We start from the raw sequence: 13377 nt of genomic DNA on the forward strand, positions 1-13377 counted from the left end.
TATCTATTAAATGAAATTTCTAAATTCAAAAAGCACTAAGATTGGAGGAGACTACTTACTTAAAATTGGAAGAGCCCCAGGTTTTATACATGGATATACTTAATTAGCTTTTTAGAAATTTGTCTGTAGACCAAGTGAAAGTGCTTCTTAGTTTGACAGTAATAAGTATATGTAATCTTAATTATTAGTTTTAAATTAAGAGTTTATTTTTTAATAGAAATATATTTAATGTTTTTTCGTGATTTATAAAGAAACACATGCTCATCATAAGTCCCCTGCAATATAGTTCCCCCTCCCTTTGAAATACAACCATTGTAAACATTTGGAAATATATTCTTCTAGTAGTACATACATACACAAAAATGAAATCATGCTCTACATGCCCCCTTTTTTTAATGTAATAAAGATACTATTCCATGACAATTCAGATCGATCTGATTCTAACATCTATGTAGGATTCCATTATGTGGATATAACATATTTAACCAATCTCATTTTAATAGACTCTTGGGTTTTTAGTGTTTCATTATTAAAGATTAACAAATAAGTATTTTTATAGACCAACATGAGAAGGATTTAACATATTTTTGAAATCCTACAATATTAATTCTGTTTTACTAATTGCTTTAAATTTGTGTTCATACTTTAGGTCAAACTTTATGATGTAGAAATTGCCAACCTTAAAAAAGAAACTAGTATTTTTTCCTCATTTATTTTATTAGAACACCAGTCTTTGCCTTAAGCTGTACATAAGTTCATTTTTCAATTGATGAAATGTTTAAGTAAAATCTATTACATTGAACTAATAACAGTTATTGTTTTGCAACACCAGATTCCGAGCTTTTTCACTGATGCTGAGAGAAGATCTGTGATGGCTGCAGCCCAGGTTGCAGGCTTAAATTGTTTAAGGCTAATGAATGAAACTACTGCAGGTGAGCAGTTTGCAATTTGAAAATTACTGTCAGAAAAATATTATTATAGTCTTTTTTCTAATTAATACAAAGCATTTATTTTTTAACTCTATTATGTACTGATATAAGCTTGTCATTTTGGAGCACAACATTATGGCAGAGTTTAAACATGTCTTTCATTGGCTATAAGAGTCATTAATATTATAGGGTTATAGATGGGTAGAGAAAAAAACATTAACCAATTTGTGAAAAGTGAATTTACTTTGAAACTAATAATTTGTATTACTCTACTGTGTGTTAAAATGTAGTATCAACATGACTTGCCTATTGTTTCCCAAGTGATTGCTAGGCTGGAATTAACCTAATTCTTTGTTCTTACATAGTTGCACTGGCATATGGAATTTATAAACAGGATCTTCCTCCGTTAGATGAGAAACCAAGAAATGTAATATTTATTGATATGGGACATTCTGCCTACCAGATCTCAGTTTGTGCTTTTAACAAAGGAAAACTTAAAGTAAGTAAATAAATGATTTACTATATTTAATTTTAATGTCTAAGAGCATATGAGACTATATAGAGAACCCTAATGCTTGGGTTTAAATCCTGGCTCTGCCACTTAAAAACTGTGACCTTGAGCAAGTTACTTAACCTCCCCAAATCTCAGGTTCCTCACCTGAGGATATTATCAGTAAGTACCTCATAGACTTGTTGAGGATAAAATGAGTTAATGATTATAAGATGCTTGGAATGCCATATAGCAGATATTATGTGTTAGCTATTTTTACTATTGTTGAGGTTTTCAGTCACCTATCAGGGAGCATAAATTACATATTTATAAATGTACATAGGAAACATTTCTAAAATGATTCCCATTGTCTTTAGAAACCTTTCTATCCTGGAGTCCTAATCAAAATTTTCTACAGTGTGGTATTATTTACCTCTATATGCTTATCTTCTTACAGCCTTTGTTTGGTTTTGTATTCATTTCTACATTGATTATCTTACCCAGACTTAACACACACTCTCTCTCTCCCCCCATTACACACATGTATAGATTAGCTCAGAAGAGTAAATGCTTTGGGTTATCCAGCACCTTTTAGAGCCTTTCGTCTTGCCATTTATAGTACTATGTTAACATCCTTGTAATCAGAAAATTAAAGGGAAATGACTCATAGTGAATGTAGAATAGTTTCTTGCAAATTGATTTAATCCTTGGTATTTAGTGTTGAATTTTAACTTAATTAAAAAAGAACATTTTCCTTTCTTCCTTTTTAGTGAATACCCTAGAGTATAGAGCTATAATTTTTTAGATCACAGGCCCCTTTGGAAGTTTGATAAAAGCTATGGCCCTTCTCTCAGAATGATGCACATTTGCACTAGTCACATACCTACACAATTTTACATCTAATTTTGGGTAATACTGGACCTCATGAGAAATCTGTCCATGGATTCTTCATGCTAATCTGGGATAACATCCCAATCAGTCTGTGCTCACATCCTACTGTGATGTTTACCACTATTCCACCACCCATCCATGTGAAAAAGAAGTTGATGAACCACACCAACAGTGGGATTCTACTTTTTTAGTCATGACTATTATAAGTAGTTATTTTTGCCCTCTACCTCGGGGAGAGAGACTAGATGTCTTGGTCCTGTTTTCAAGAACTATATTGTTGAAGTGCTGTGACTCGTCTATTCCTTTTCCACTCGACTGCTAACTGGGGCCTATTGCTCAACAAGCTTATTAAATTTTTGTCTCTCCTCTTCATTTTTTTTGTTTTCTTTTTTGTTCCCTTGCGTGCTTTTTTGTTCCTTCTATATATTTATGAGGGATGGGGGCACTAATTCCTGATTTGTAAGTTGACCAATTACAGTATTTTAGATTTAATCTTTGGATTGGCTCTTCTTGGCTGTTTTGTTTTTGGTTACATACTTAGGACCCTTTCTTTGCTCTCTTAAACTTGGTTTTTGGCCCACCTGTTCAGTGTTGTTATAGAACCATGGGTTGTGAGATAATGAAGTTTTAGTCATTGTAACTCAGTTATTTCAGAATTAGAATTATTCTTTCACGTAGGTATATAGATCTATAACTTAAAGCAGATAATTCAGAGTGGTTAGATATGTTGGCTAAATATAAGTAATAATTAATATAACTGGTTCCAAATTTGGTACCCCTGTGATTTTTGTCAAGGTCTTTGGTTTTGATTTTAATTTTAAAAGGTATTTTGGAGGTGGTGCTGAAAACATCTAATATTTCTGAAAATTCAGTTCTGGTTTTTCAATTAAACAGGTCTTGGCTACTACCTTTGATCCATATTTGGGTGGCAGGAACTTTGATGAGGTTTTAGTAGACTACTTCTGTGATGAGTTCAAGACAAAATATAAGATAAATGTAAAAGAAAACTCTCGGGCCTTGTTGCGCTTATATCAGGAATGTGAAAAACTAAAGAAGCTAATGAGTGCAAATGCATCAGACCTTCCACTGAACATTGAGTGTTTCATGAATGACCTTGATGTTTCTAGTAAAATGAACAGGTACCATGCATGCTTTCAGTTTGAAAAGTGTTTCCTTATTTTATGTTTAGTTCATGTCTGATTTTTCTTCGTTCTGTTATTTTAGAAGATATGCTCAATTTTTATATCCCCAAATAATGAATTTTATTTCATTTTCCCATAGGGCTCAGTTTGAACAATTATGTGCTTCCCTCTTAGCCAGAGTTGACCCACCATTAAAAGCAGTAATGGAACAAGCTAGTAAGTGGAAGTTACTGAACTAACCATCAAAACTGTACCATGGTGTTACTTGAATGGGGTAGAAAATGGTAAAAACAATAAAAAATTCATGTGCTTTTTGAAGACTTATATTTCTTGTTTTAGAGAAGGAGATTATAACTCATTGTTTATTCATAAGAGCAGGGCCACTAGAAATCAAAGTTTATGAGAACTCCTTCTGACTCATATTGTTTACATCATAAAACTGATGCTAGTTATATTTGAAGATGTCTATATGTAAGATTTTAAAGATTGATTGAAAGTTGAAATGAGGACATGACTGCTTTTTGTTAGAGTTTTTTGTAATCAATTAAAATTACCTTCTGTGGCAATTTGTGAGGTGGAAGTTAAAACTGAAGGACTCTGAAGTCCATGAGGTGCATGTCTGTTCTTGTGGTCACTTCATCATCTAGACCAAGTACAGTGCCTGATAAGTAGATAATTAATATCTATTAAATTTTGCTTTTTTCCAAAATTTATTTTTAACTTCTTTCCATTTTACCTCGTTTTGAGCAAATAAAAAAATACATTTTTTTAAAAAAGTACTTTCTGGGGTCTACTGTTCACATTTTTATAAAGACTGTCTTATTTTTCTCAATTAAACCTTTCATTTTCCAGACTTACAATGTGAAGACATAAGTAGTATAGAAATTGTAGGGGGAGCAACGCGAATTCCTGCTGTGAAGGAACAAATCACTAAATTCTTTCTTAAAGACATAAGTACCACATTAAATGCTGATGAAGCTGTTGCAAGAGGGTGTGCATTACAGGTATGATTATTAGTCTTTTTTTTAATTTTAGAATGTATATTTTGCCAGAAATATGGTGATAGGCCTCAAAGAACTTTTTAATATTATCTTGTCCAACCAGTTATCAATAAGCTAAAATTAAATTGAAATTATTCCTAAAATATAAGGGTTGTGTCTGTCCCATTTGTTTTTAAACTATCATAGGACAGTATGTCTGTAATTATACCAAAAAAGCATTTATTTTATTAATTCTTATAATTATTCCTATTTAAAATTCTTTTTTTGAGATTTAAACATATTTTACATCAGTTTTTGTAAAGTCACAGAAAGAGTGCTCTGACACTTTAAAATTTTAACTAGTTATTACCAAAAACCCAGAAATTTTTAAAATGTAACTATTTTATTATAAGAACTTTATTAAGCAGTTCAATCATGGTAACCTAGGATATGTTTGGTGTTTGTTGATTTAAATATGGTATACATCTTATTTTCAGTGTGCGATTCTCTCACCAGCATTTAAAGTGCGTGAATTTTCCATAACAGACCTTGTTCCCTATTCAATCACATTAAGTTGGAAGACCTCTTTTGAAGATGGGACTGGGTAAGTTACTTCTAAAGCCTTGGTTAGAGCTTGTCATAAATAATCAATTGAACCTACTATTCTAAATTAGAGGAATTTATACTTCTTAAACTTGTCAAACACTTTAGAATACTATCTTAGAAACAAGGAGAATATGAAAATGATATATTATCTGTAAACCATTATGGCATATTTTTTAATTAGTATTTTATTACAAAAGTAAAACATTCTCATTTTCAAATAAAAATCACAGTATAGAAATATAAAAACTTAAAAATTTGCATTTGCCATATCCCAACTCCCTTAGCCCATTTTATTGAAGTAACTAACTATTGTTAACAGCTGGGTATATATCTATCCAGTCATTTTCTTTGAATATCCAAATAAAAGCATCACTTTTAAATCGTACTTTATTATTAAATTTGCATTTCTGACTGTTGTGAGCTGCAAGTCTTTTCTTGCTTTGACATTAACATTTCCTTTTCCATGAACTGCCCAGGATATAAATTGTTTACTTTCCTACTAAAATAAAAATCTGTATTTCAAATATTATATTTGACTGCTTTTCAGAAGTATAGTTGGTATAATAAAATAAACCTGTATTTAGGTTTTGAAGTTGCTTTTAAGATTTTGTTCTGTGTTCTATACATCTGCACCCCCAAGAAATTGAAATTTTTGCACAAATTTCAAAAATATCGATAGAATTTGGTCCTCAGATGTGAGCAAAAACATCCTTATATATTGCCTTAAAATATACCTATTCTCAGGGCTTCCCTGGTGGTGCAGTGGTTGAGAGTCTGCCTGCCGATGCAGGGGACACGGGTTCGTGCCCTGGTCCGGGAAGATCCCACATACCGCGGAGCGGCTGGGCCCGTGAGCCATGGCCGCTGAGCCTGTGCGTCCGGAGCCTGTGCTCCGCAACGGGAGAGGCCACAACAGTGAGAGGCCCACGTACCGCCAAAACAAACAAACAAACAAACAAACAAAATATACCTATTCTCAGATTTTTCTCAGTAGGATAGAATTGTCTGTTACTATGTCAGACGTTCTAGAAGTTTGAGCCCTAAACCTGTCAAAAGGCATGTTTATTTATAGCAAAACCAGTAATGCTTTTTCTTAAAATTTGTGCACAGAGGCCTTTAAAATTGCTGCTTATCATGAATTAAAAATGAGATGGATTCTGTAATTAGGTTCATAGGCAACTTTCTATTTATTTTAAACTGTTTTCCCGCTCCATTTTAGGGAATGTGAAGTATTCTGTAAGAACCATCCTGCCCCATTCTCAAAAGTCATTACTTTCCACAAGAAAGAACCATTTGAACTAGAAGCATTTTATACTAATTTACATGAAGTGCCTTATCCAGATCCAAGAATTGGTAAGAGAACTCCAAAACTTTTTTTTCATAAATTTTAGCCTCTTACAAATATGTTAATATTTGAATCAAGGAAACAAAGTAACATTTCAGCTAAGCCAGCACTGGATTTTTAAAGAAAAATAATCATACTTTTTTCTAAATGTGCACTTTTTAGTGCTCAGAGTTTATTTCTGGAATAACAGCAAGTTTGAATCTTTTTAATTCATTTTGAAATGTATATTTAAAATGCTCTGTAATTGACCTGAAAAGTTTGGGTGAGGGTTATTTTTTAATGGAAGAACTCTTTAATCGGTAAACTGAAATTGTGCTGCCAGACTGACTACATATTCTGATTTTAAACTTATGTTCACTGGCAACAACTAGAAGCCAGTTAATCATTAGATTAATACAAAAGTGGAAATAGGAGACTGTAATATCCATTTTAGCTGAGTAATCTTTTAGAAGATATAAAACAAAGTATGATTTACATCATTTAAAAGAAAAGGAATATTAAATTAAAAAATTTTCTATATGTGCTACTTTTATTGATAGACTAAAAAAGGAGACAATATTAATTTTTCATGTACATTATTTAAAGCAGTAGAAGTACATTATTGAAAATGGTATTAGTTTTCAAGGGCTTCTGGAACAAAGTACCACAAACTAGGTGGTTTCAACAATAGAAATTTATCATCTCACAGTTCTGGAGTCTAGAAGTTCAAAATTAAGTTGTTGGCAGGATTGGTTCCTTCTGAGGGCTGTGGGGGAAGGATCCATTCCAGGTGTTTGTTCTTGGTTCATAAATGGCTCTCTTCATGTTCACATGACGTTCTCCTGTGTATGTATCTGTCTCCAAATAAGGACGCCAAGTCATTTGATTAGAACCCACCTGATGACTTCACTTTAACTTGATTACCTGTAAAGACCCTATCTCCAAATAAGGTCATCTTGTGAGGTTACTGGAGAGTAGGGCTTCAATATATGAATTGGGGCCAGAGGGAGGTCACAATTCAACCTCTAATATAGGTCAGCCAGATTTTTTATATACAGTTTTTCTGCCTGGTAGTGTCTCTTTACTATGGATAACATTATATATTTGAGATTTTTTTTTCTGAAAAATAAAACATCAGATTTCTTAAAGTTAAAAATTAAAGTGACCTCAGTAGGTAGTAGTGACTGGATAACTTAGCAATTTTGCTATAGGAAAAATCCAGAAAAAATTTTAAATTGCTTTATTTATGAATTACCAAGATGATTATGATTTGCAAAGTTTATAGCAAAAAGGTAATATGTTTGGTTTTCAAACTCAGAAATTGTGTTTTGTTATTTTGGTTTTAGTGTAGCAACATTGTAAAACTTAAAAGTGATATTGCCTTCAGTCAGATTGTCCTTGGTTAAGATCCCAACTCTCCTTTTTCCTGTTGTTGATGATTTTGGGCAGGTTGCTTAACCTGTCTGAGTGTTTATACCAGGTTTATTAGTATATTAAAAAGGTAATCTGGGGGAAATGCATGTCCCACAGAAATTAATCAGCATATGATAATTTATGATTTTCTTTTGCCAGCATCTGAAAGATGATAGTAAAACTATTGAATGAATGAATTGAATGAGTTAATCTGAGGCCTATGTACTGATGAAAGCTCTTTTTTCCTTAAGGGAGCTTCACTATTCAGAATGTTTTCCCACAGTCTGATGGTGATAGTTCCAAAGTTAAGGTTAAAGTTCGTATTAACATCCATGGAATCTTCAGTGTGGCTAGTGCATCAGTAATTGAGAAGCAGAATATAGAAGGGGATCACAGTGATGTTCCTATGGAGACAGAAACTTCTTTTAAGAATGAAAGCAAAGATGATGTGGTATGTAGAAATTCTGTTTCAAAAAGGTTCCTCTAATATATGCAGTATCTTAATTCTACCTGGTACTTTTAATAGTTGAAAATATTAATATCTGAGGTTTTGCTCTGAAGTTCTGCTATAGGAATAAGTATATAAACTTTTAAAAATAAAATCATTAAAGAATAATTCTATTTTAAATGCTCTACATCTTTTCACATTGTAACATGCTTTTCGGAGGTTTGTGTATTTTTCATAGCATTATATGGAAAATATGCATATGTGTGTCTGGAGTCATTGTTCCTAAATTCTTTATTTCTATTAAAAACATTTATTATAGCAAGCTTTTTAGCTTACACATAAATCCAATTCAGAATGATAAATTCTGAACTGTATACATATGTGTTTTTAGATTGAGAATACATGCTTAATAAAGAAATTTTCAGAGCTTAGTTAGGAGATATCTGTGGCAGTTGAGCAGAAGAATGTGCTGTACATTCAGTAACATTAAAACAGATTTTTGACAGTTTCTTTATGAAAGAGTTATATGACTTTAACATTGTATTTACTCTTGGCATACTATGAATGAAGGAATCTTAGGAGAAAGTTATTATATTCCATTACATAAAGTTTTCATCTTTTTATGTATACTATTTGTAAGTTATTTTTAATGGCTTTTGTTGGATTTTTTTCAAATCATAATTGGAGGTCTGCCCTAGATTTTTCATATATTTCTGCATGTTAAGAATGGATTTTAAGATTTTAAATTTCAAGACAGTTTCTCCCTTTTGTGAAAGTTGTCTTTTTGTCTGTTTGTACTAACAGCTACTATAAAATCTTTTCTTCCAGATTGATCAGAATTCTACCACTACTCCTTAAAGTACTTCATTTAAGGACCATGGCATTTTCTTTCATTCTTCTTCCCGTGTGTTATTTTCCTATTATATCCTCCCTTCCTTGAATTGAGGAGAAGGAAATACTGTCCTAATATGTTAGTTAAGATACAGTCAATGTTTCATAAATAAACATAAGAGTAATAGGTGAAAAGTTAATTTTCCTAATTGTAGTTCACAACAATGTATGGCAGACATTTAATCCATTTAATTTTTTTTTTTTTGCTAAAATTGAAAGCATTCTGTATGCCTTTTATTTTAACATCTTTATTGGAGTATAATTGCTTTACAATGGTGTGTTAGTTTCTGCTTTATAACAAAGTGAATCAACTATACATATACATATATCCCCCATCTCCTCCCTCTTGCATCTCCCTATCCCACCCCTCTAGGTGGTCACAAAGCACTGAGCTGATCTCCCTGTGCTATGCGGCTGCTTCCCACTAGCTATCTACCTTACATTTGGTAGTGTATATATGTCCATGCCACTCTCTCACTTTGTCCCAGCTTACCCTTCCCCCTCCCCCTGTGCTCAAGTCCATTCTCTACATCTGCATCTTTATTCCTGTCCTGCCCCTCAGTTCTTCAGAACCGTTTTTTTTTTAGATTCCTTATATATTTCTTAGCACATGGTATTTGTTTTCCTCCTTCTGACTTACTTCACTCTGTATGGCAGACTCTAGGTCCATCCACCTCACTACAGATAACTCAATTTCATTTCTTTTTATGGCTGAGTAATATTCCATTGTATATATGTGCCACATCTTCTTTATCCATTCATCTGTCAATGGACACTTAGGTTACTTCCATGTCCTGGCTATTGTAAATAGAGCTGCAATGAACATTGTGGTACATGACTCTTTCTGAATTATGGTTTTCTCAGGGTATATGCCCAGTAGTGGGATTGCTGGGTCGTATGGTAGTTCTGTTTGTAGTTTTTTAAGGAACCTCCATACTGTTCTCCATAGTGGCTGTATCAATTTACATTCCCACCAGCAGTGCCTTTTAGAGTGAGTTCTTTAAAAGCTGTTTCACTTTCTTCACCTCTTTTTCTTCAAAGTCTCTGTGTAATGTCTTAGACCTTTAGTTTTCTCTGTGTAATGTTAGTGAATCCTGGGCACTAAAAACAAGGAGAGTATGGCACCCATTTTCTACCTCTCCTGGCATTTCTTATTTGCTGCTTCTTTTGTCTGTGGGCTTGAAATCCAGTTAGCCAGTCCTTTAGGATGATCTCTTGAATGTGGACTTAAAAAACTCACTTGTGAATAAAATGTATGAATTTATAACATCTGCTTTGGCCATTCATAGATTGATTTGCTTACAAGAGTGTTTTCGGCTTACTAGAACCCAGGTAGTTGGTGTCCCATATAAGGTATTTCTTCTACTTAAGTGAGATGTTCCTATTTCTTTTATAATTTATATAATCAAGAGCCAAAAAAAAGGTAACTAACATTATGGATCATATACTTAGCATTGTTGGTGAGCACATTCACATATATTAATCTCCTTTTAAATCCCTACCTTAGCTGATACAATAGGTGTTGAATAAATTGTAGTTTATTTCCTTATTCTTGCTAATAACGTAAATTATTTCCTTGTCATTGCTTTTAACATAAGGGGTGATGTTGAGTACCCTACTGTGTAGAAAACATCCTGTGTACTGTATTGCTTAATGGTTCTCTCTAGGACTTTTCTCTTTAATTCTGTATCCAGAAGTTTAAAAGCTTAAGGCTTGGGCTTCCCTGGTGGCACAGTGGTTGAGAGTCCGCCTGCCAATGCAGGGGACACGGGTTCGTGCCCCGGTCCGGGAAGATCCCACATGCCATGGAGCGGCTGGGCCCGTGAGCCATGGCCACTGAGCCTGTGCGTCCGGAGCCTGTGCTCCACAACGGGAGAGGCCACAACAGTGAGAGGCCCGCGTACGGCAAAAAAAAAAAAAAAAAAAAGCTTAAGGCTTAAATACCATTATAAAGCAGTCTCTCCCTTACCCGCTCCCAAAATGTGAACAAATTCAAAGTAGACTCTGGAAGCTAATTGTTTTAAGCTTTACAGCAGAAGGTAAGAAGATAATAAGTTCTTTTTTACTGTTTCCTATTTGCTGACATTGCTGGCTCTTAGGTCGATGAAACCCAGACATATATCAGTGAGCAACAGTAGGAGTTCTTTGTTTTTGTCTTTCTTTGCATGAGAGTCAATTTATGAGAGATTATTTTATGGGCCTCATTTTTTCATTAAAAATTAAGATGGCTTCGATTTTCCTGAAAAACCATAACATAGATTGCCAACTTTTCTTCAATACAGTATAAGGATATCTCAGAAAATGGACACTTTTCTTCTAGGTACTTATTAATATCTGGACATATTAGGAAGGTATTACAACTTAGGCTTCATGGCACAGTGAAGGATCAAAGAGACTATCGTACTAATGTACCACAATTTATTCCCCAGTTGTTGACAGTTTGGGTTGTTTATCTTTCTATTTTTTAATTCAAAACATCTGATTACTTATGTACCAGGTACTGTTCCAGGCACTGAGGATACAGTGGTAATAAGCAAGATAAAGAAGGTCCCCACCCATCTGTAACTTACATTCTAATGGAAGAGGATAGGCTAGAAGCAACAAGATACCATATAAATATAAAGGAAATTAACAGCAGGGGATGCATAGTGGAAATTAAGTGATGAGGAAAGCCACCTGTGAGGAAGGAAAAGGAACGCTAGCCTGAAAGATGAAAAGGCAGTTTGAGAGTAAGGATCAGGTAGGTAGTTGTCCAGACAGAGAGAATAACAAAGGCCCTGATGGCAGGATATCCTTTTTTATTGTTACAGATACTAAGGTAGCTGATAATATAAAATACAGAAAAGGGGAGAGTGACAAAAAAAAAAGAAATTGAGAAGGTAGATCAAGGGACAGATTAGATAATTATTCTGGATTTTATTCTTAAGTGCTTTTTCATTTATTCAGCAAATAACTAGAAGTACCTAAATTGTGTGTTCGGATATAGCAGTGAATAGAAAGACAGTCTCAGCCCTCGTGGAGTTTAAAATCAATTAGAGAAGCCAGCCTAGAGGCACGTCCATTAACTTACCCACTAGTGATAATATTCCTATGAACCTTCCTAAAATTATTTTAAAAGACTAACAAATTACTCTCATATCAATTGTAAGATGTACAGTTTTCCACTCAATATATCTGAAATTGGGATGGGTCATGCAAATGATAATATCTTATATTCACTGTTGCCTGTGGCAGTAATCATGAGAAGTTCTCATCATCTGTACATGTGTGAACTTGGTTGTTATTCCTAATGGCATGAGTAGGCAATTGCAACCCCTTGACATTAAACAACTTAAGGACCATTCAAGGAAGGAATATCAGTCCTGGTTGTTGTCCGAAAATAATCTATTGACTCCTTCTGGTAAGACAGAGAAAAAAACATCATAAAACTTGTAGAATAGGGGACTTCCTTTGGCGGTCCAGTGGTTAAGACTCCACTGCAGAGGGCACGGGTTCAATCCCTGGTCGGGGAACTAATGTCCCGCCTGCCACATGGCGCGGCCAAAAAAAAAAAAAAACTTGTAGAAGATGTGTCAGTGGCTTATAAAAAAACATTAGAGACCATACAGGAGCAATTTTTAAACAAATGGCTGGGTCACTAATGCTCTTGATGGCACAGAGAACAATATTGTGTAGAAAAATTCAGACATCAACAACTTAAGTGATTTAGAAGAGTTGGATTCTTAATGTGGAGTCGTTTTAGAAATACCTTAACCATATTATTTGGTTTATTTCTTTTAGAGATATGAATATATACACAATAGAAGAGCTTTTTCAATAAGTATAAAATAAAAATGCCAAGTGATAAAGTATTTTGGCCTTAATTGGCAGCATTGTTTTCTTAGTATTACATGAAATAGAGTTATTAATGTATTTGTGTCTTTCTGCATTACCGCAACTCACCACTATAACACATTTTCCACCACTTTTCCATCATAGGGTTGGGAAAATTGTAGAGTTGGAAGGTGGTAGGGCAGGGAGGATGGGGGGTGGAATTTCAGTAGCTGACCTTTTAATTACGAAGAACAGTGGTGTAAATTATCTTCTAACTTGTTTTTCTCTTTGGCACAAATAAGCATTTATTCAAGATAGCCTTCTGGACATTATATGTATACTTAACTATATATATATATATATATATATATATATATATATGAAGACCTAAATTATCCTGATTCCTGAATTCCAAGCTTTCTCCTTTTTAGGAGGATGGTGGTGGGTAAG

General features: G+C 33.7%; 1 protein-coding gene and 1 long non-coding RNA gene across 2 annotated transcripts in view; one reads left to right on the forward strand and one right to left on the reverse strand.

The window, feature by feature from the left end:
- HSPA4L (heat shock protein family A (Hsp70) member 4 like) overlaps positions 1–13377 on the forward strand; it is a 50345-nt gene that overhangs the window by 18578 nt on the left and 18390 nt on the right. Inside the window, exons 5-12 of the mRNA XM_060148688.1 lie at positions 833–932; positions 1295–1428; positions 3205–3449; positions 3592–3668; positions 4305–4456; positions 4930–5036; positions 6258–6391; positions 8027–8226. Of these exons, the coding sequence (XP_060004671.1) occupies positions 833–932; positions 1295–1428; positions 3205–3449; positions 3592–3668; positions 4305–4456; positions 4930–5036; positions 6258–6391; positions 8027–8226 (1149 nt within the window). The remainder of the gene's footprint in view (positions 1–832; positions 933–1294; positions 1429–3204; positions 3450–3591; positions 3669–4304; positions 4457–4929; positions 5037–6257; positions 6392–8026; positions 8227–13377) is intronic.
- Positions 1–13377, reverse strand: part of LOC132520026 (uncharacterized) — an 86372-nt gene that overhangs the window by 15972 nt on the left and 57023 nt on the right. The gene's annotated exons all lie outside the window — the stretch shown is intronic.

Source organism: Lagenorhynchus albirostris, chromosome 4 (genome assembly GCF_949774975.1).
Source record: "Lagenorhynchus albirostris chromosome 4, mLagAlb1.1, whole genome shotgun sequence".
In the NCBI taxonomy this organism is placed as follows: Eukaryota; Metazoa; Chordata; class Mammalia; order Artiodactyla; family Delphinidae; genus Lagenorhynchus; species Lagenorhynchus albirostris.